This window comes from Somniosus microcephalus, chromosome 4 (assembly GCF_052327205.1).
Source record: "Somniosus microcephalus isolate GS21.2 chromosome 4, FLI_Smic_1.0, whole genome shotgun sequence".
In the NCBI taxonomy this organism is placed as follows: Eukaryota; Metazoa; Chordata; class Chondrichthyes; order Squaliformes; family Somniosidae; genus Somniosus; species Somniosus microcephalus.
Genome location: NC_140990.1, coordinates 316,128,796 through 316,152,434, shown reverse-complemented (window position 1 = coordinate 316,152,434; position 23,639 = coordinate 316,128,796). Strand labels below are relative to the sequence as shown.

General features: G+C 48.1%; 1 protein-coding gene across 5 annotated transcripts in view; it reads left to right on the top strand.

Moving 5' to 3' along the window:
* Nucleotides 1-23,639, top strand: part of dnajb2 (DnaJ heat shock protein family (Hsp40) member B2) — a 76,327-nt gene that overhangs the window by 37,341 nt on the left and 15,347 nt on the right. For all 5 annotated transcript variants that reach the window (XM_085986778.1, XM_085986781.1, XM_085986779.1 and 2 more), the window contains exons 6-8: nt 3,521-3,613; nt 4,884-4,983; nt 5,825-5,895. In XM_085986778.1, the coding sequence (XP_085842904.1) occupies nt 3,521-3,613; nt 4,884-4,983; nt 5,825-5,895 (264 nt within the window). The remainder of the gene's footprint in view (nt 1-3,520; nt 3,614-4,883; nt 4,984-5,824; nt 5,896-23,639) is intronic.

Sequence of the window (23,639 nt, the reverse complement as noted above, 5' to 3'; positions counted from 1 at the left end):
GTAAAGGTATCCAAGGCCCTCGAACCAAGGCGGGTAAATGGAGTTGAGGAACAGATCAGCCGTGATCTCATTGAATGGGCGGAACAGGCTTGAAGGGTTTAATTTTCCCCTTTTTTAAAAAAAAAACAGATTTAAAAAGAATAAAAGAGAAAGACTTGCATTTCTATAGCATCTTTCATGACCTCAGGACGTCCCAAAGCGCTTTACAGCCAGTGGAGTACTTTTTAAAGTGTGGTCACTGTTGTAATGTAGGAAACGCGCAGCCAAATTTGCGCACAGCAAGCTCCCACAAACAGCAATGAGAGATTGGTTGAGCCAGGTCTCAGTTATTGCCACAACATCATATCCCCTTTTGGCTTTTTGTGCCTGCAGCTCACTTACCTTGTTGACCACGCTTCGTGCGTTCACATACATGCACTGTAAACCCATCTTAGACCATCCAGTAATCTCTCTCTTAGTTTGACCTCGCCCTAATACCTTACTATTTCTTACTTTAGTGCTCTCTGCCTCTCCCAATCTTTTCAGCACTTTATTCCCCCTTTCTAATGTCCTGGTGCCCACCCCCCCTGCCAAATTAGTTTAAACCCTCCCCAGCAGCACTAGCAAACCTCCCCGCGAGGATATTGGTTCGGGCCCAGTTGAGGTGCAACCCGTCCGGCCTGTACAGGTCCCACCTCCCCCAGAACCGGTCCCAATGCCCCAGGAATCTAAAGCCCTCCCTCCTGTACCATCTCTCCAGCCATGCATTCATCTGCGCTATCCTCCTATTTCTATACTCAATCGCACGTGGCACTGGGAGTAATCCGGAGATTACTACCTTTTTGAGGTCCTGCTATTTAATTTCTTTCCTAGTTCCCTATAGTTTGCCTGCAGGAACTCGTCCCTCTTTCTACCTATGTTGTTGGTACCGATATGGACCACAACCTCTGGCTGTTCACCCTCCACCCTCAGAATGTTCTGCAGCCGCTCGGTGACATCCTTGACCCTGGCACCAGGGAGGCAACATACCATCCTGGAGTCACGTCTACAGCCGCACCTGTCTGCTCCCCTAACTATCGAATCCCCTACCACTATTGTTTTCCCACTCTTCTTCCCCCGCCCCCCCACAACACAGCTGAGCTACCTGTGGTACTGCAGACTAGGCTCTGGCTATACTGCCCAGAGGAACCATCGCCCTCACCAGTATTCAGAACAGAATACTGGTTGGAGAGCGAGATGCACTCAGGGGACTCCTGCACTACCTGCCTGGTCCTCCTTGTCTGTCTGGTGGTCACCCATTCCCTCTCTGCCTGCACACTCTCTTTACCTGCGGGGTGACCACCTCCTGAAACGTGCTGTCCACGAAGCTCTCAGCCTCACGGATGCACTGCAGTGACGCCAGCTGCTGCTCAAGCTCCAAAACCCGGAGCTCGAACTCCTCCAGCTGACGACACTTCCTGCACATGTGGTTATCCAGGACACGGGAAGCATCCTAGAGACCCCACATGGCACAGGATGTGCATTCCACGTGACTGAGCTGCCCTGCCATGCCTTAATAGACTATTAACTAGAAACACTTACCAGCTACTCACCAATCAGCTCCTTCCCCGGATGCCACTTTAGCTGTTTTGCAGTTGTTGCTTTTGTTGTTGTTTTTGCTGGAGGTTCTCCGTCTCCTCACTGCTGCCGCCGCTCTCCGGTCTGCACTCTCTCTGGGCCTCCCGCTCGATTTATACTCCATCTCCTCGCTGCTCCGGTCTGCGATCTCTCTGGGCCTCCCGCTCGATTTATACTCCGTCTCCTCGCTGCTCCGGTCTGCACTCTCTCTGGGCCTCCCGCTCGATTTATACTCCGTCTCCTCGCTGCTCCGGTCTGCACTCTCTCTGGGCCTCCCGCTCGATTTATACTCCGTCTCCTCGCTGCTCCGGTCTGCACTCTCTCTGGGCCTCCCGCTCGATTTATACTCCGTCTCCTCGCTCCCGCCGCTGCTCCGGTCTGCACTCTCTCTGGGCCTCCCGCTCGATTTATACTCCGTCTCCTTGCTGCTCCGGCCTGCGATCTCTCTGGGCCTCCTGCTCGATTTATACTCCGTCTCCTCGCTGCTCCGGTCTGCGATCTCTCTGGGCCTCCCGCTCGATTTATACTCCGTCTCCTCGCTGCTCCGGCCTGCGATCTCTCTGGGCCTCCCGCTCGATTTGTACTCCGTCTCCTCGCTGCTCCGGCCTGCGATCTCTCTGGGCCTCCCGCTCGATTTATACTCCGTCTCCTCGCTGCTCCGGCCTGCGATCTCTCTGGGCCTCCCGCTCGATTTATACTCCGTCTCCTCGCTGCTCCGGCCTGCGATCTCTCTGGGCCTCCCGCTCGATTTATACTCCATCTCCTCGCTGCTCCAGCCTGTGCTCTCTCTGGACCTCCCGCTCGATTTATACTCCGTCTCCTCGCTGCTCCGGTCTGCGCTCTCTCTGGGCCTCCCACTCGATTTTGAGATGTTGAAATGATACGAGGCAGTACATAGAATCATATAAACTTACAGCACAGAAGGAGGCCCTTCGGCCCGTCGTGCCTGTGCTGGCTCTTTGAAAGAGCAGTCGTGCTCAGTCCCACGTTTCCGATTTTTGTCCGTAACCTTGTGAGTTCCTCATCCTCAAGAACCCGTCCAACTCCCTTTTAAAATCATTGATGTTAAAGTTAGAGCTAGGTCACTCGGGAGGGAAATCAGGGAGCATTTCCTCACACAAAGGATAATGGAAATCCGGAAAACTCATCCCCAAAAGGATGCTGGGAAAATGAAAGACTTGCATTTCTATAGCGCCTTTCACCAGCACTGGATGTCCAAAGCGCTTCACAGTCAATGAAGTACTTTGGAAGTGTAGTCACCGTGTACTGTGGGAAACACAGCAGCCAATTTGCGCACAGCAAGCTCCCACAAACAGCAATGTGATAATGACCGGATAATCTGTTTTTAGTGATGTTGATTGAGGGATAAAATATTGGCCCCAGGACACCGGGGAGAACTCCCCCTGCTCCTCTTCGAAATAGTGGCCGTGGGATCTTTTACACCCACCTGAGAGGGGCAGACGGGGCCTCGGTTTAACGTCTCATCTGAAAGACGGCATCTCTGACAGTGCAGCACTCCCTCAGTACTGGCACTGTGAGCGTCAGCCTAGATTTATGCGCTCAATTCTCTGGAGTGGGACTAGAACCCACTGACTGTCTGACTCAGAGGCGAGAGCGCTGCCCACTGAGTCACGGCTGATACTGGGGAGGGGGGAGGTGCAATTTAAACTTTCACGAATGAGATCAATAGATTTTTGTTGAGTAAGGGTATTGGGGGATATGGAGCAAAGGCGGGCAAATGGAGTTGAGGAGTAGATTGGCCGTGATCTAACAGGCTCGAAGGATATTAATGAATAGTTCCATTAATGCAGAAGCTTCTGTTGTTCTAATAGTGTTGGATTAATTTTCTTGTATGATGTAATGAATTGATGACTGATTTGTTATTTAACTCATTTTTCTCTCCTGATTCTTTTTTTATCTGCAGAAGACTTTGGTCCATTTACTGAAATGGGAGGGATCAACCGATCTCGACAGGGATCTGGATCCGTCTTTTCATTCTCTTTTCCCACTGGATCAGGTATGTTGGAAGCAATGTTCCCCGTAATTTTTTTATTGAGTGCGCGGCCCGTTCACATTGCAAAAGCCGGTCCCGGTGATGCGTGGAACCGGCAGAGAGCTGCGCGGCTCTGCACCTTAGAGGGAACTTTGGAAGTGGGGGAAATTGTTCAGTTAAGGGAAGTACTGTGTACAGTCCTGGGCACTGTGCCTTAGAAAGGATATTTAAAAAAAAAATCTTTCCTGGGATGTGGGTGTCGCTGGCAAGATCAGCATTTATTGCCCATCCCTAGTTGCCCTTGAGAAGGTGGGGGTGAGCCGCCTTGAACCACTGCAGTCCGTGTGGTGAAGGTGCTCCCACAGTGCTGTTAGCGAGGGAGTTCCAGGATTTTGACCCAGCGACGATGAAGGAACGGCCGATATATTTCCAAGTCAGGATGGTGTGTGACTTGGAGGTGGTGGTGTTCCCATGCGCCTGCTGCCCTTGTCCTTCTAGGTGGAAGAGGTCGCGGGTTTGGGGGGTGCTGCCGAAGAAGCCTTGGCGAGTTGCTGCAGTGCATCTTGTAGATGGTACACACTGCAGCCACGGTGCGCCGGTGGTGGAGGGAGTGAATGTTTAAGGTGGTGGCTGGGGTGCCAATCAAGCGGGCTGCTTTGTCCTGGATGGTGTCGAGCTTCTTGAGTGTTGTTGGAGGCTGCACTCATCCAGGCAAGTGGAGAGGATCCCAACACACTCCTGATATCCTCGGAAATCAGATTCACCAGAATGTTACCAGGGCTCGAAGGGTTAGATTATAGGAGAGAAGGTTAAGAGGTGATTTGATTGAGGTTTTTAGGAATTTGAAAGGATTTGATAAGGTAGATAGCGAGAAATGTTTTCCGCTGGTGGGGGGAGTCTAGGACAAGGGGACATAACCGTCGAATCAAAGCAAGGCCCTTTAGGAGAGAAATTAGGAATCACTTCTTCACACAAAGAGGGGTGGAAGTGTGGAACTCTCTCCCACAACAAGCAGCACATGCTAGCTCAATTAATAATTTTAAATCTGAGATCGATAAATTTTAGCTAGACAAGGGTATAAAAAGATATGGAGCCAAGATGGAGTTAGGATACAGATCAGTCACGATCTAATTGAATGGCGGGACAGGCTCGAAGGGCTGAATGGCCTCCTCCCGTTCCCATGTTCCGTACGGTTGCGAAGCTGTCTGAGACTTTACCTCTTATTAACCGAACACTTCCTCCAAATCCACCCCGTGGTTTCCGACCTCTAACCTGTACACTTTACCGTCGGCAGACTTCTTCTCTGCCAATGTCGGCGGGAGTGGAGTGAGCAGTTTCCGATCGATTTCGACCTCCACGAAGCTGGTTAATGGCAAACACGTCACCACCAGAATGTGAGTAACCGGGAGGAGAGTCGGAGAGTTGTTGTAATTGGCGCCAATGTTGTCAAATTGGCCATCTGAGTTAGTGACAGCTGTATTAACAGGATGGACTCTGTTCCCTGGTGGTTGCGGTGGGGACGGGGTGTGGTTGTAAGTGAGTGTAAAGAAAGAAAGAACTTGGAATTTCTATAGCACCTTTCAGGATCTCAGGATGTCCAAAGGTGATTTACAGCCAATTAAGTACATTGTAGTCACCTGTTGTAATGTAGCGAAACTCGGCAGCCAATTTGCGCACAGCAAACTCCCACAAACAGCAACGTGATAATGATCAGATAATCTGTTTTAGTGATATGGGTTGAGGGATAAATATTGGCCAGGACACCGGGGATAACTCCCCTGCTCTTCTTCGAAATAGTGCCATGGGATCTTTCACGTCCAACTGAGAGAGCGGACTGGGCCTCGGTTTAACGTCTCATCTGAAAGATGATGCCTTGTCATCGTTGAACCCATGACCTTCTGACTCAAATGAGAGTGCAGAGGGAGCTTTACTCTGTATCTAACCTGTGCTGTACCTGCCCTGGGAGTGTTTGATGGGACAGTGTAGAGGGAGCTTTACTCTGTATCTAACCCGTGTTGTACCTGCCCTGGGAGTGTTTGATGGGACAGTGTAGAGGGAGCTTTACTCTGTATCTAACCCGTGTTGTACCTGCCCTGGGAGTGTTTGATGGGACAGTGTAGAGGGAGCTTTACTCTGTATCTGACCTGGGCTGGTCCTGCCCTGGGAGTGTTTTTTTTCTTTCTCACCTTGATGCCTCTTTATCAAAATATAACCTATGTATTTTTGCCCCCCCAGAATTGTGGAGAATGGTGAAGAGAGGGTGGAAATCGAGGAAGATGGGCAGCTGAAATCGGTCCGAGTGAACGGTAAGCGAGATAGGAGGTCCACGAGAGACTAGGCCGCATGCAGTCAACTCGCCGGCAGCAGCAGGGAGTCCTGGGGAACAGCTAAAGAGATCAGTGGGAAGTGAATGGCAACGAGACAGGAAGGATAGAACACACCAGCATTAGAAATTTTGACTAGAGACATTCAGCGCTACATGCAAGAGTCCAGAATAAATATATTGTAGAAATAAAGAAGCACCTTCCCTTGTCCGTCCCATTTGCCCCCCGGCCTTGTTTATTCTCGATAGAACCAGCTAGTGCTAGAGCAAGTACGTTGGTAGGCCGTGCCCTCCATTTTGATTACACTTGACGATCAAACTGGTCGGAGGAGGTAGCATGTGGTCAACACGCGGTGACCTGGTGTAGGGTGAACTTGGGTTTGGTCAACACCACTCCCCCTTCCCCAAACCCCTCATTGGAACAGGAGTAGGCCATTCAGCCCCTCGAGCTTTGTACTTTGTGGCGTTCTTTGAAAACTCGCACCATTTATCTTTTACTATTGTGACTATGGGGTCGATTTTCCTGGAGCCGTCAGGCGGGGTTTCAGGCGTGTTGGGGGGGGGGGGAAATCCCAAATTCGGGGGTCCCGACACCATCCCGCCCAAAACCCCCCTCCACGCAAGTTTCAGAGGAGGTGGGTACCCGCCCCGCACTGGGACCCGCCGACCCGAGGCGGGAAGGGATTAGTGCCAATTAATTGCCTGTTAACAGGTAGTTAACAGGCAGTTTTTAGCCTAATCCCTATTTTGAGGGGTGTCGTATGGGATTCCCGACGGCTCCAAACCACGCCAGGTTAGAGCAGGCGGGCCGTCGGGTTGAAGGACTTGGAGGGGTCGCGATGTCGGTGTTCAGGTGAGTGATGGGTGCATGAGTGCAAAGGTAAGTGTGTTTTGTGTGTCTAAAGTGTCTAAAGAAGTTTAAATTACCTGTACTTACCTTAACAGCCTTTCTTCCTGTAGGTGTCGGGAGCCCATCACTCAGCCGTCACTGAAAGCAGAATGGCTGCAATCTGTCAAAAGTGACAGCCTTCAGCTTTCAGTGCCGGTGAGAGTTCTAACTGAGTCTGTGAAGAAGGACTCAGGTTAGAACTCAGACTGCCAGTGTTTGACAGCTTCAAACAGCTGTGAAACACTGATATTTCATCTGTCAAAAACTCTTGACAGATGAAATTTCAATCTGTGACGTCACCTGTTGCTGGGTGGCCCTTAATTGGTCTACTGAGCCCGCTGGGCGGGCTCAACAAGGTCAATCAAGGGAAAATCGTGTGGATTGGCCGAACGTCGATGTAGGCGGGACTAAAACCTGAAAGTTGTAGTCCCGACAGCTGGAGGAAAATCGACCCCTATATCTCAGATTCCAGTGTCCAATTCAATTCAATGTTATTTGCCATATGTACTAGTACAATGGAATGCTTACTCCCCGTTGGGACACTTCAGCTATTTTTACAGCGCGGTGTTCAGAAAGTCAATTCTTTGGCATCCAGTGGCAGTGGGAGCACGATGTCCCTCAGCTGCTCCGTCCTCCTCGTCACTGCGACCTCCTCCTCACTGTTGCCGGCTCGGCTCCACGTGTGGTGGCCTGCTTCTCCCGCTCACCCTCTGGCCACCATTCCCGGCTCCCCTCCTCCCAGTCGGACTGCGAGTCGTCGTGGCTGCTGCTGCTGCTCGATGCGCTGCGCTGCCTCCGCCCAACTTGCCGAACACCTCGCTCCGGTTGTGGGAGCGAGCGGCGAGAGCGGGCCGCCCGAAGCAGGGAGAGCGCGCTAGCACCGGACTGTCTCGGTCGCCATCTTGACCATCGAATGGGGATGGGGCTGGGCTTATAGGAGCAGGAGTTGGTCACTTAACCCGTCTTGTGTGTGTTCCACTATTCAATTAGGTCCTGGCTGATCTGTATCTTAACTCCATCTACCCTCTCAGCCGTTGCTCAGTGGGCAGCACCCTTGCCTCTGAGTCAGCAACGTTGTGGGTTCAAGTCCCACTCCAGAGACTTGAGCACAAAAATATAAGCTGACACTTCCAGTGCCAGTACTGAGGGAGCGCTGCACTGTCGGGGGTGCCGTCTTTCGGATGGGACATTAAACCGAGGCCCCGTCTGCCCTCTCAGGCGGACGTAAAAGATCCCACGGCCACTATTTCGAAGAAGGGCAGGGGAGTTCTCCACGGTGTCCTGGGGCCAACATTTATCCCTCAACCAACATCACTGAAACAGATTATCTGGTCATCGTCACAGTGCTGCTTGTGGGAGCTTGCTGTACGCAAATTGGCTGCCGCATTTCCTACATTACAACACGCCCACACTTCAAAAAATACTTCATTGGCTGTAAAGCGCTTTGGGACTTCTGGTGGTAGTGAAAGGTGCTATATAAATGCAAGTCTTTCCTTTTACCCGCCTTGATTCCCTAAACCTTAGTATCATTGCCTAACAAAAGACTAAATTGACCCCCAGCCTCAACAACCTTTTAGGGGAGAGAGTTCCAGATTTCTACTCCCCTTTGTGTGAAGAAGTGCTTCCTGACATCACCCCTGAGTGGCCTGGCTCTAATTTTAGGTTATGTCCCCTTGTTCTGGACTCTCCCCCACCAGAGGAGATAGTTTCTCTCTCTCTACCCTAGCAACTCATAGAAACATAGAAGATAGAAGTAGGCCATTCACCCCTTCGAGCCTGCTCTGCCATTCAATGAGATCATGGCTGATCATCCAAATTCAGTACCCTGTCCCTGCCTTCTCCCCATGTCCCTTGATCCCTTTAGCCTTAAGAAATATATCTAACTCCTTCTTGAATATATTTAATGATTTGGCCTCAACTGCCTTCTGTGGTAGAGAATTCCACAGGTTCACCACTCTCTGGGTGAAGAAATTCCTCCTCATCTCTGTCCTAGATGGCTTACCCCTTATCCTTAGACTGTGACCCCTGGTTCTGGACTCCCCGACCATCGGGAACATCCTTCCTGCATCTAGTCTGTCTAGTCCTGTTAGAATTTTATAAGTTTCAACTCCTTTAATCATCGCAAGCACCTCAATTGGATCACCCCTTAATCTTTTAAACAGAAAGGAATACAAGCCCAGTCTGTGCAACCTGTCCTCATAATTTAATGGATATATTTCTTAAGGCCAAAGGGATCAAGGGGTATGGGGAGAAAGCAGGGACAGGGTACTGAATTTGGATGATCAGCCATGATCACATTGAATGGCGGAACAGGCTCGAGGGGCCGAATGGCCTACTCCTGCTCCTATATTCTATGTTTAACCCTTTTAGTCCCGGTATCATTCTGGTCAATCTGCGCTGCTCCCCCTCCAAGGCCGATATATCCTTCCCGAGGTGCGGGGCCCAGAACTGAACACAGTGCTCCAGATGGGGTCTGACCAGAGCTCTGTACAGCTGTAGCGTAACTTCCACCCCTTTGTATTCCAGCCCCTTGAGATAAAGGCCAACATTCCATTCGCCTTTTTAATTATTTTTGTACCTTTCCCCCAGCTTTTAGTGATTTCTGTACAAGGAACCCTAAATCTCTCGGCTCCTCCACAGTCCCCAGCTTCTCACCATTTACAAAATACTCGGATCATCTTGTGTCCAAAGTGGATGGCCTCACAATGAACTCACGTTGGCTACAGTTTTGCCCACTCACTTAATCGATCAGTGTCCCCTTTGCAACTTTCTGCTCTGATCCCTTATCTGCCGCGTTGGTTACCCCCCCCTCAAAGGGTCTCAATCTCCGAGAGGGCCTGGGCAGGAAGGCTCCCAATAGGAGCCTGCAGAGGAAGAGGAAAATCAGGCCTGGGTGGCGCCTTGTGCAGCCTGGTGGCTGTCTACGGGGTCACGGGGGTGGTGGCCGAGGGAGAACAGGCAGAGCGCCCTGCTTTAGGCCTGCAGTGGTCGCAGGTCCATGAAGATCTAAAGATGTCGCAAAGAAAACTGTGGGAGAAGATATTTTTGTAAAAGTGTTTGTAGAATCATAGAATGATACAGCGCAGAAGGAGGCCATTTGGCCCATCGTGCCTGTGCCGGCTCTTTGAAAGAGCTCGCCAGTTAATCTCACTTCCCCTGCTCTTTCCCCATATTCCTGCAAAATGCTCCCCCTTCAAGTATTTATCCAATTCCCCTTTGAAAGTTACTATTTAATCTGTGTCCATCGCCCTTCCAAGCAGTCCATTCCCGATCATAACAGCTCGTTGCGTAAATTTAATTTTCCTCATGTCCCCTCTGGTTCTATTACCAATTATCTTCAATCTGTGTCCTCCGATTATCGACCCTCCTGCCAGTGGAAACAGTTTCTCCTTATTTACTCTATCAAAACCCCGCCATGATTTTGAACACCTCTATTAAATCGCCCCTTAACCTTCTCTGCTCTAAGGAGAACAACGGTAGCGATAGGGGTAATGATAACCAGAGTGTGACAGGAAGGGACAGAGCGTACAAGCATAAGAGTGCACCAGCAAATAGGGTCAGAGTAGGGAAAAATGGTAAAAAGACAAAATTAAAGGCTCTTTATCTGAATGCACGCAGCATTCGTAACAAGACAGATGAATTGACGGCACAAATAGAAATAAATGGGTATGGTCTGATAGCCGTTACAGAGACGTGGTTGCAAGGTGACCAAGGCTGGGAACTGAATATTCAGGGTTGTTTGACATTTTGGAAGGATAGGCAGAAAGGAAAAGGAGGTGGGGTAGCTCTGTTAATAAAGGATGAGATCAGTACAGTAGTGAGAAATGATCTTGGCTCGGAAGATCAAGATGATGAATCAGTTTGGGTGGAGATAAGAAATAGTAAGGGAAAGAAGTCACTGGTGGGAGTAGTCTATAGGCCCCCTAACAGTAGTTACACTGTAGGACAGAGTATAAATCAAGAAATAATGGGGGTTTGTAAGAAAGGTACTGCAATAATCATGGGCAATTTTAATCTTCATATAGATTGGACAGATCAAATTTTTAAAAATTAGTTTATGGGATGTGGGCGTCTCTGGCAAGGCCAGCATTTATTGGTGGTGAGCCGCCTTCTTGAACCGCTGCAGTCCGTGTGGTGAAGGTACTCCCACAGTTCTGTTAGGTAGGGAGCGCCAGGATTTTGGCCCAGCGACGATGAAGGATCGCCGATATACTTTGTCAGGATGGTGTGTGACTTGGAGGGGAACTTGGAGGCGGTGGTGTTCCCATGCGCCTGCTGCCCTTGTCCTTCTAGGTGGAAGAGGTCACGGGTTTGGGAAGTGCTATCAAAGAAGCCTTGGTGAGTTGCTGCAGTGCATCTTGTAGATGGTACACACTGCAGCCATGGTACTCCAGTGGTGGAGGGAGTGAATGTTTAAGGTGCTGGATGGGGCACTAATCAAGCAGGCTGCTTTGTCCTGGATGGTGTCGAGCTTCTTGAGTGTTGTTGGAGGCTGCACTCATCCAGGCATGTGGAGAGTATTCCGTCACACTCCTTACTTGTGCCTTGTAGATGGTGGAAAGGCTTTGGGGAGTCAGGAGGTGAGACACTTGCCACAGAATATCTAGCCTCTGACCTGCTCTTGTTGCCACAGTATTTATGTGGCTGGTCCAGTTAAGTTTCTGGTCAATGCTGACCCCCCCCCCCCCCCCCCAGGATGTTGACGGTGGGGGATTCGGCGATGGTAATGCTGTTGGATGTCAAGGGGAGGTGGTTAGACTCTCGCTTGTTGGAGATAGTCATTGCCTGGCACTTCTGTGGCGTGAATGTTACCTGCCACTTATCAGCCCAAGCCTGAACGTCGTCCAGGCCTTGTCGCAAGTGGGCAAAGACTGCTTCATTATCTGAGGAGTTGTGAATGGCGCTGAACACTGTGCAGTCATCAACGAACATCCCCACTTCTGACCTTGGCAAAGGAAGCCTTGAGGATGAGTTCAGAGTGTATTCGGAACGGTTTCTTAGAACAATCCATGTGGAACCAACCAGGGAACAGGCTATTTTAGATCTGGTAATGTGTAATGAGACAGGATTAATTAATGATCTCATAGTAAAGAATCCTCTAGGGAAGAGTGATCATAACATGAAGAATTTCACATTCGGTTTGAGGGTGAGAAACTTGGGTCTGAAACTGATGTCTTAAACTTAAATAAAGGCAATTACAAAGGTATGAAGACAGTTGGCTAAAGTGGACTGGGAAAATAGATTAAAAGGTAAGACAGTAGATAAGCAGTGGCAGACATTTAAGGAGATATTTCATAACTCTCAACACAAATATATTCCAGTGAGAAAGAAAGGGCTAGATTTTCATTGAGGAGGCGGGTATGAGGCGGGACTACAACTTTCAGGGTTGTAGTCCCGCCTCCATCGAGTTCTAGCCAACCCACGCGATTTTGACTTGATTGGCCTTGTTGAGCCCGCCCAGCGGGCTCAGCAGGCCAATTAAGGGCCACCCGGCAACAGGTGACGTCACAGATTGAAATTTCATCTGTCAAGACCTTTTGACAGATGAAATATCAGTGTTTGACAGCTGTTTGAAGCTGTCAAACACTGACAATCTGTACTCCAGGTTAATTCCTTCCTCTCAGGATGATTTAGAGATCTCCCCGGAACAGAAAGCAGAGGCTGCAGATTTTGACAGCTGGCGGCCATTCTGCTTTCTGTGCCGGTGAGATGAGGGACTCCCAAGACCTGAAGGAAGAAAGGCTGTAAAGGTAAGTAAAGGTTAGTAGAACTTCTTTAAACACTTTACACACACCAAACACATTTACCTCTGCACTCATGCACCCATCACTCACCTGAACACCAGACATCTCGACCCCTCCAAGCCCTTCATCCCGACGACCCGCCTCGCTAACTTGGCGTGGTTTGGAGCTGTCGGGAATCTCACATTTCAACAATGAAAATAGGGATTAGGTTAAAAACTGCCTGTTAACTACCTGTTAACAGGCAGTTAATTGGCACTAATCCCCTTTCCGCCTTGGGGAGTCGGGTTCCAATGCGGGGCGGGTACCCGCCTCCTTTGAAACTGGCATGGAGGCGGGTTGGGGGCGGGATGGGTTCGGGACTCCCGATTTCGGGATTTTAGATCCCCACACGTCTCCAATCCCGATTCCATGGCTCAATGAGAATTCAGCCCAAAGGCTCTACAAGAAGGATCAACCATCTGTGGCTAACTAAGGAAGTTAACGATGGTATCAAATTGAAAGAAAAGGCATACAATGTTGCGAAGATTAGTGGTAGCCCAGAAGATTAGGAAATTTATAGAAATCAGCAAAGGAAGACTAAAAAAAAATTAAAGAGGGAAAAAATAGATTGAGAGTAAACTAACAAGAAATATGAAAACAGACAGCAAGAGCTTCTACAAGTATATAAAAAGGAAGAGAGTAGCTAAAGTAAACATTGGTCCCTTACAGGATGAGACTGGGGAATTAATAATGGGAAACAAGGAAATGGCAGAGACTTTGAACAAATATTTTGTATCTGTCTTCACGGTAGAAGACACTAAAAGCATCCCAATAATAATAGAAAATCAAGGGGCAAAAGGAAGGGAGGAACTTAAAACATTCACTATCACTAGAGAAAAAGTACTAGGCAAACTAATGGGACTAAAGGCTGACAAGTCCCCTGGACCCGATGGCCTGCATCCTAGGGTCTTAAAAGAAGTGGCTGCAGAGATAGTGGATGCATTGGTTGTAATCTTCCAAAATTCCCCAGATTCTGGAAAGGTCCCAGCGAATTGGAAAAACGCAAATGTAACGCCCCTATTCAAGAAAGGAGGGAGACAGAAAGCAGGAAACTATAGGCCAGTTAGTCTAACATCTGTCATTGGGAAAATGTTGCAATCCATTAAGGAAGCAGGACATTTAGAAAATCATAATACAATCAAGCAGAGTCAACATGGTTTTATGAAAGGGAAATCGTGTTTGACAAATTTATTAGAGTTCTTTGAGGATGTAACGAGCAGGGTGGATCAAGGGGAACCAGTAGATGTCGTGTATTTGGATTTCCAAAAGGCATTCGATAAGGTGCCACATAAAAGGTTACTGCACAAGATAAGAGCTCACGGTGTTGGGGGTAATATATTAGCATGGATAGAGGATTGGCTAACTAACAGAAAGTTGAGATAAATGGGTAATTTTCAGGTTGGCAAACTGTAACTAGTGGGGTGCCACAGGGATCAGTGTCGGGGCTTCAACTAGTTACATTCTATATTAATGACTTGGATAAAGGGACCGAGTGTGCAGTTGCCAAATTTGCTGACAATACAAAGATAGGTGGGAAAGCAAGTTGTGAGGAGGACACAGAGTCTGCAAAGGGATATCGATAGGTTAAGTGAGTGGACAAAAATTTGGCAGATGGAATATAATGTGGGAAAATGTGAGGTTATTCACTTTGGTAGGAAGAATAGAAAAGCAAAATATTATTTAAATGGAGAGAGACTACAGAATGCTGCGGTACAGAGGGATCTGGGTGTCCTTGTACATGAAACACAAAAAGTTAGCATGCAGGTACAGCAAGTAATTAGGAAGGCAAATGGAATGTTGGCCTTTATTGTAAGGGGGATGGAGTATAAAAGTAGGGAAGTCTTGCTACAACTGTACAGGGTATTGGTGAGACCACACCTGGAGTACTGTGTACAATTTTGGTCTCCTTATTTAAGGAGGGATATACTTGCATTGGAGACAGTTCAGAGAAGGTTCACGAGGTTGATTCCTGAGATGAAGGGGTTGTCTTATGAGGAAAGGTTGAGCAGGTTGGGCCTATACTCATTGGAGTTTAGAAGAATGAGAGGGGATCTTATTGAAACATAAAAGATTCTGAGGGGGCTTGACAGGGTAGATGCTGAGAGGATGTTTCCCCTCGTGGGGGAATCTAGAACTAGGGGCCGCCCATTTAAAACGGAGATGAGGAGGAATTTCTTTTCTCAGAGGGTCGTGAATCTTTGGAATTCTCTACCCCAGAGAGCTTGGAGGCTGAGTCAGTGAATATGTTCAAGGCGGAGATAGACAGATATTTGAGGTACAGGAGAGTCCAGGGTTATGGGGAACAGGCAGGAAAGAGTAGTCAAGTCCGAGACCAGATCAGCCATGATATTATTGAATGGCGGAGCAGGCTCGAGGGGCCGAATGGCCTACTCCTGCTCCTGTTTCTTATGTTCTTAACCCCAGCTTCGCCAACTCTCCACATTACTGAACTCCCTCATCCCTGGTACCATTCTGGTAAATCTCCTCTGCACCCTGGGAAATGTAGTTAGGAATTTGATATGCCTCACTCACTGAGTGCTTCATTTTGAATTGCTGATGGCTTCAATTGTAGCCCTGTTTCAGTGTACTACAGAGTAGGAGTGGAATATAGGTTTGTTCCCCAGTGCAGTGAGTTCCTGAACCATCGTTGGGGAAGTACAGTATGAGGAGAGTGTTGTTCACTCTTTGTTCAAGCCTGTTGTGATCATCTGTGTCAGCCTTGGCTCACTGGTAGCGCTCTCACCTTATGTCGGAAGGTCATGAGTTCGTAGGATTACATAGGTTTACATAGGATATACGGCACAGAAACAGGCCACTCGGCCCAACCAGTCCATGCCGGCATTTATGCTCCACTCGAGCCTCCTCCCGTTTTTCCTCATCTAAATCTATCAGCGTAGCCCTCTATTCCCTTCTCCCTCATGTGCTTGTCCAGCCTTCCCTTAAATGCATCGATACTATTTGCTTCAACCACTCCCTGTGGTAGCGAGTTTCACATTCTCACCACTCTTTGGGTAAAGAAGTTACTTTTGAATTCCCTTTTGGATTTCTTGGTGACTATCTTATATTGATGGCCTCTAGTTATGCTCTTCCCCACAAGTGGAAACATTCTCTCTCTATCCACTCTATCAAAACCTCTCATAATTTTAAAGACCTCTATTAGGTCACCCCTCAACCTTTTTTCAAGAGAAAAGAGGCCCAGCCTGTTCATCCTTTACTGACATGCATACCCTCGCATTTCTGGTATCATCCTTGTAAATCTTCTCTACACCCTCTCCAGTGCCTCTATATCCTTTTTATAATATGGCGACCAGAACTGTATACTCTAGAGATAAACCCTAGTGCTTGGTTTGCTTTTTTATGGCCTTGCTAACCTGTGGCACAACTTTTAGTGATTTGTGTATTTGTACTCCGAGATCCCTTTGTTCCTCTACCTCACCTAGACTCGCACCCTCCAAGTAATGTGACCTCCCTATTCTTCTTACCAAATGTAATATCTCACATTTATCTGTGTTGAACTTAATTTGCCAATTATATGCCCATTCTGCAGGTTTATTAATGTTCTCCTGTAATCTGTTGCAGGCCTCCTCAGTATTGACTATTCCCCCCCCAAATTTGGTATCATCCACAAATTTAGAAATTTTGATTCCAATGTCTAAATCTTTAATGTAAATTGTGAACAACAGTGGTCCCAGCACTGACCCTTGTGGAACACCACTACCCACCTTCTGCCACTATGAATAGCTACCCTTTACTCCTACTCTCTGCTTTCTGTCTTGAAGCCAGCCAGCAATCCATTCTGCTACTTGTCCCCTCACTCCGCATTCCCTGACCTTATTCATTAGTCTATTATGGGGTACCTTATCAAAGGCCTTTTGAAAATCTAGATAAATTACATCTACTGCATTACCCTTGTCTACTCTGTTAAGAAGGCAAATGGTATGTTGGCCTTCGTAGCGAGAGGGTTCGAGTACAGGAACAAGGATGTCTTGCTACAGTTGTACAGGGCCTTGGTGAGACCGCACCTTGAGTACTGTGTGCAGTTTTGGTCGCCTTACCTGAGGAAGGACGTTCTTGCCATGGAAGGAGTGCAGCGAAGATTCACCAGGCTGATACCTGGGATGGCAGGAATGACGTATGAGGAGAGATTGTGTCGATTGGGCTTATACTCACTGGAGTTTAGAAGATTGAGAGGGGATCTCATCGAAACCTATAAAATTCTGTCAGGCCTGGACAGACTAGACGCTGGAAGGATGTTCCCGATGGTCGGGGAGTCCAGAACCAGGGGTCACAGTCTAAGGATAAGGGGTAGGACACTTAGGACTGAAATGAGGAGGAATTTCTTCACCCAGAGAGTGGTGAACCTGTGGAATTCTCTGCCACAGAGGGCGGTGGAGGCCAGTTCATTAAATATATTCAAGAAAGAGTTGGATATATTTCTTAAGGCTAAAGGGATCAAGGGATATGGGGAGAAAGCAGGGACAGGGTACTGAATTTGGATGATCAGCCATGATCTCATTGAATGGTGGAGCAAGCTCGAAGGGCCGACTGGCCTACTCCTGCTCCTATCTTCTATGTTTTTATGTTTTTACCTCTTCAAAAAGTTCAATAAGTTTGGTCAAGCAAGACTGTCCCTTTTGAAATCCATGCTGACTATTCATTATTATACTTTTCAAATTCTAGATGTTTTTCTATTTTCTCCTTTAGTTGGGATTCCATTATTTTTCCTACCACTGATGTTAAGCTGACTGGTCTATAATTCCCTGGACATGTTCTATCCCCCTTATTAAATATTGATATTACGTTAGCTATCCGCCAATCCTCTGGCACCACACCTTTTTCTAACTAATTATTAAATATGTGTAGTAATGCCCCTGCTATCTCTTCCCTAGATTCTTTTAAAATGCGTGGATGCAATCCATCCGGACATGGGGTTTTATCCTCTTTGAGTTTGGTTAGTTTATTTAACATACCCGAGCCCCACATCAGTGCCGATTATCTAGGTTGACACTCCCAGTTTCAGTACTGAGGGAGCGCTGCACTGTCGGAGGTGCCGTCTTTCGGATGGGACGTTAAACCGTGGCCCCCGTCTGCCCTCTCGGGTAGATGTGAAAGATCCCGTGGCCGCTATTTGAAGAGTTCTCCCCCGTGTCCTGGACAATATTTATCCCTGGATCTATCCTATCAAATAATTTATCCCGTTGCTGTTTGCGGTATCTTGCTGTGCGCAAATTGGCTGCTGCGTTTCCCTGCATTACAACAGTGACTTAAAAAGAAAAGGAAAGAAGTTGCATTTATATAGCAGCCTTTTAGGGGCTCGGGACGTCCCAAAGTGCTTTACAGCCAATGAAGTAGTTTTGAAGCGTTAGGCACTGTTGCGATGTACTTCACAAAGTACTGTTGTGATGTACTTCACAAAGTACTGGATTGGCGATGAAGCGCTCTGGGGGTGTCCTGAGGACGTGTGTCGCCGGTTCATGTTATGTGCTGGATGAAGCCCCCGAGGCTCTTTCCTCTACCGTGCTTCTGCGACAGACCTTTCCACTGCCCAGCTTGGCGACTGACGGCCAGCCAGTGGAGAGCGGCAGTGGTGCGTGTTGTGCGTGAATGCCACCCGTGCCTACGAGTTGAAACCATGTCTGTCACCCCTCCCTCCCTACCTTCCAAATTTCCACGCAAGTGCATCCTTAATTAGGGAGCTGGAATTTTCGTGGAACCTAGGAGCTGAGGATAGAGGGGTAAAGAAAGATCTCGGGACGTCCCAAAGCGCTTTACGGCCAACAAAGTACTTTCTGAAGTGCAGTCACTTGTACTGTGGGAAACGCGGCAGCGAATTTGCGCACAGCAAGATCCCACAAACAGCAACGTGACAATGACCAGATCTTCTGGGTTTTTTTTATAGTGATGTTGGTCGAGGGATAACTATTGGCCCCAGGACACCGGGGTGAACTCCCCTGCTGTTCTTCAAAATAGTGCCGCGGGATCTTTACGTCCACCTGAGAGGGCAGACGAGGCCTTGGTTTAACGTCTCATCCGAAAGATGGCACCTCCGACAGTGCTGCACTGGGAGTGTCAGCCTGGATTTTGTGCTCAAGGGCCTGGAGTAGGGATTTGAACCAACAACCTTCAGTCTCAGAGGCGAGAGTGCTTCCCACTGAGCAAAGAATATCTCCCTCAGAGCTGCACTGTCATAAAAAGCCCAATTGGTTCACTAGCATGCCTTAGTGAAGGAAACCTGCCATCCTTAGCCAGGCTGGCCTATACGTGACTCCAGTCCCACACAAACATGGTTGGCTCTTAACTGCCCTTTAAAGTGGCCCAGCAAGTTGTATCAAACGACCACAAAGAATAACCAGAATAATAAGCGGACAGATCACTCGGGCTGCGACCTGGACATCGAATCAGGACATGACAAAAGGCACACCCAGCCCAGTCGACCCTGCAAAGTCCTCCTCACAGACAGCTGGGGACTGGTGCCAAAGCTGGGAGAGCTGCTCCACAGACTGGTCAAGCAACAACAGCCTGACTTAGTCCTACCCACAGAATCATACCCATCAGCCAACGTTGCTGACTCCTCCTTCACCATTGCTGGTCACACCGGCAGGACAGACCCACCAGGGGTGGGGGGCACTGGCGGGAGTTGAGTGCGGGGGCACTGGCGGGAGTTGAGTGCGGGGGCACAGGCTTCCAAAGTGGGCGTCCAGAATTTGGTTTGAGGGTATATAACTATAAACGAGGCTGTATCATGTAACGAGAAACTGTTACAAAGCTTCAGTTCTGAGGTAACAACAGAAAAAGCTGGAAAAACTCAGCAGGCCAGGCAACATCCGTGGAGAGAGAAACAGTCAACGTTTCAGGTCGAAGACCCTTTGTCAGAACTGAGAAAAAGCAGGAAATGAAACAGATTAAAAAGCAAGTTGGGGGCTGGGAAATGGGGGAGGGGATGAAAGAACAAAAGGGAAGGTCTGAGAGGTGAAGAGACATTAAGAGATATTCAAGGCGAGACGAGATGGTAATAGGACAGGTAAAGAGACAAAAGACGGCTCTAGATGAGGTGTGAAATGCGCTGGCAGAGTGAGAGACAGCTGCCATGTGGGAGAGAAAAAAATGAGAAAAGACACAAACCAGTTTTTCTCAGTTCTGAAGAAGGGTTTCGACCTGAAACGTTAACTCTGTTTCTCTCTCCACGGATGTTGCCTGGCCTGCTGAGTTTTTCCAGCTTTTTCTGTTGTTATTTCAGATTTCCAGCATCCGCAGTATTTTGCTATCGTATTATACTTCAGTTCTGTGGTGATGGCTCCTCTGATTGACTGAGGATCACCTCTAATAGCTTAACAGAGACTCTTGATTGAGGAAATCAATGAGTGCATGGTAATGCTTTCCCACACTCTTCCCAATCAGCACCTGTTAGGACCGACTTGTACCTACATTGTGAATCCCCAGTCCTGACTGTTTCAGGTATTCATCCCTCACGCAATCCCCGATTTTAATCACTCCATCATTGGCGGCCGTGCCTTCAGCTGCTGAGGCCCCAAGCTCTAGAATTCCCTCTCTAAACCTCTCCGCCTTTCTCTCCTCCTTGCTGCTCCTTAAAACCTGCCTCTTTGACCAAGCTTTTGGTCACCTGTCCTAATATCTCCTTATGTGGCTCAGTGTCAAATTTTGTCAGATTAACATTAGAGCATAAGAACTAGGAGCAGGAATCGGCCATTCGGCCCCTCGAGTCTAATCCGCCATTCAATAAGATCATGGCTGATCTTCTACCTTAACTCCACTTTCCCGCCCTATCCCCATATTCCTTGATTCCCTTAGTGCCCAAAAATCTATCGATCTCAGTCTTCTGAGGTAATGAATTCCAAAGATTCACAACAACAACTTGTATTTCTATAGCACCTTTAACGTAGTAAAACATCCCAAGGTGCTTCACAGGAGCGTTATCAAACAGAATTTGACACTGAGCCGTGTAAGGAGATATTAGGGCAGAAAAGAGGTAGTTTTTAAGGAGCGTATTAAAGGAGGAGAGAGAGGTGGAGAGGTTTAGGGAGGGAATTCCAGAGCTTGGGGCCCAGGTAGCTGAAGGCACGGCCACCAATGGTGGAGTGATTAAAATCGGGTATGCTCAAGAGGCCAGAATTGGAGGAGCGCAGAGATCTGATAGTTGTAGGGCTGGAGGAGATTAGAGATAGGGCCATGGAGGGATTTGAAAACAAGGATGAGAATTTTAAAATCGAGGTGTTGCTTAACACTCTGAGCGAAGAAATTTCTCCTCATCTCAGTCCTAAATGGCCGAACCCTTATCCTGAGACTATGACCCCTAGTTCTAGACTCTCCAGCCAGGGGAAACAGCCTCTCGGCATCTACCCTGTCAAACCCTCTAAGAATTTTAAACATTTCAATGAGATCATTTCTCGAGTTAGACCCATTCTACTCAATCTCTCCTCATAGACAACACTCTCATCCCAGGAACCAGTCTGGTGAACCTTCATTGCACACACTCCAAGGTAAGTATATCCTTCCTCAGGTAAGGAGACCAAAACAGTACACCGTACTTCAGGTGTGGTCTCACCAAGGCCCTGTACAATTGCAAGACTTCCTTTCTCTTTTACTGCAACCCTCCTAGCAATAAAGGCCAACATGCCATTTGCCTTCCTAATTGCTTGCTGTACAGCGCCTTGGGACGTTTTACTGTGTTAAAGGCGCTATATAAATGCAAGTTATTGATTCGCCTGTATAAACATCTTCCTTCTTTGCGACGTGTATTCAAATTCAAGTCAAATGTTGAAATTACATTCTCCCCTCTTTGCTGTCTGTACAGACTTGAAGAAATGAGTTTCAACCCAGTTCTTGGTTTGCCTGTGACGACTGCACAGAATTTCCTCCCCCTACCTTCCCCCCCCCCCCCCCCCCCCCCAATGCAACACAAGATGACAATCCCACCCAAGAGCAGCTGCAAGAATGACTGGAAGGCGGGCGATTGGGGTGGGGATGTCGGAGGTTGAGGGTCAAGGCGCCCTCAAGGGGAAAAATACTCCATTAGCACCAATGTTGTGCACATTAATGAGCATGAATCATAGAGTGATACAGCACAGAAGGAGGCCATTCGGCCCATCGTGCCTGTGCCAGCTCTTTGAAAGAGCTCTCCAATTAGTGCCACTCCCCCCTGCTCTTTCCCCAGAGCCCTGCAAGTTTTTCCTTTTCTAGTATTTATCCAATTCTCTTTTGAAAGTTACTATTGAATCTGCTTCCACTGCCCTTTCAGGCAGCGTGTTCCAGATCACAACAACTCGCTGCGTTAAAAAATTCTCCTCATCTCCCCTCTGGTTCTTTTGCCAATTACCTTAAATCTATGTCTTCTGGTTACTGACCCTCCTGCCAGTGGAAACAACAATTTCTCCTTATTTACTCTATCAAAACCCTTCATGATTTTGAACACCTCTATTAAATCTCCCCTTAACCTTCTCTGCTCTAAGGAGAACAACCTCAGCTTCTCCAGTCTATCCATGTAACTGAACTCCCTCATCTCTGGTACCATTCTAGTAAATCTCCTCTGCACACTCTCTAAGGCCCCATTTTAAATTGCTACACATTCTAACTAAAAGTGCTCCTGTATATCTCTGGGGAGATGATGGTTCCTCTGGGGAGAGCAGCCAGAGCCAAGGCCACGGCAACACGGGTGGCTCAACTGTACAGGGGGGTTGGAAGAAGAGTGGAAGAGCAATAGTGATAGGGGATTCATTAGTTAGGGGAACAGATAGGTGTTTCTGCAGCTGTAGACGTGACTCCAGGATGGTATGTTGCCTCCCTGGTGCCAGGGTCAAGGATGTCACTGAGCAGCTGCAGGACACTCTGAGGGGGGAGGGTGAACAGCCAGAGGTCGTTGTCCATATCGGTACCAATGACATAGGCAGAAAGGGATGGGGTCCTGCAGGCAGACTATAGGGAGCTAGGAAAGAGATTAAAAAGCAGGACCTCAAAGGTAGTAATCTCTGGATTGCTCCCGGTGCCACATGCTAGTTACACCTCAACAGAGCTGGGACCAATATTCTCACGGGGAGGTTTGCTAGTGCTGTTGGGGAGGGTTTAAACTAGCTTGGCAGGGGGATGGGCACCAGCATATAGAAGTAGAAAAGAGGAATAAGGTGCATAAAAGAGTGAGTGTGCTGGATAGTACTAGAGAAGATAGTAGTACTAGAGGCAGAAATCGTACCATATTAGATAGGAGCAGACTAAGAAAGACAACGAAAAATTCAAAAATGGGTTTAGAATGCATGTACGTAAACGCACAAAGTGTGGTGAATAAGGTTGGTGAGCTACAAGCACAATTAGCCACGTGGCAATATGATGTTGTGGCAATAACGGAAACGTGGCTTTAAAACGGTGAGGACTGGGCACTTAATATTCAAGGGTACAAGGTGTTCAGAAACGATAGGGAAGGAAAAAAGGGAAATAACAACAGAAAATGCTGGAAAAACTCAGCAAGTCAGGCAACATCCGTGGAGAGAAATTTGAGTTGACGTTTCGGGTTTGACCCTTCTTCAAAACTGGAGAGAAAAGGAACTAGATCGAAGGCAGGGCTGCGATCGGACAAAAGAATAAAAGAACCAAAAGAAGTAAAAGAGATTAGAAGCTAGACGAGATGGTAATAGGCTGTGATTAGGTGTAAAGTGTACTGGCAGGGCAAGAGATAGCTGCCAGGTGTGAGAGAGAAACAAAAGGAAAGGGGGGGGGGAAAGGAAAGGAGTGGAAAAATATAAGTGAAAATGAAATAGGGGCCAAGGTTATGATCTGAAATTGTTGAACTCGATATTGAGACCGGAAGGCTGCAGACTGCCTAATCGGAAGATGAGGTGCTGTTCCTCGAGTTTACGTTGAGCTTCCGTGGAACAGTACAAGAGGCCAAGGACGGTGAGGTCCGAGTGGGAATGGAGCGGTGAATTGAAATGACAGGCGACCGGAAGCTCGGGGTCACCCTTACGGACTGAACGGAGGTGTTCCGCAAAGCGGTCACCCAATCTGCGTTTGGTCTCCCCAATGTAGAGGAGACCGCATCGTGAGCAG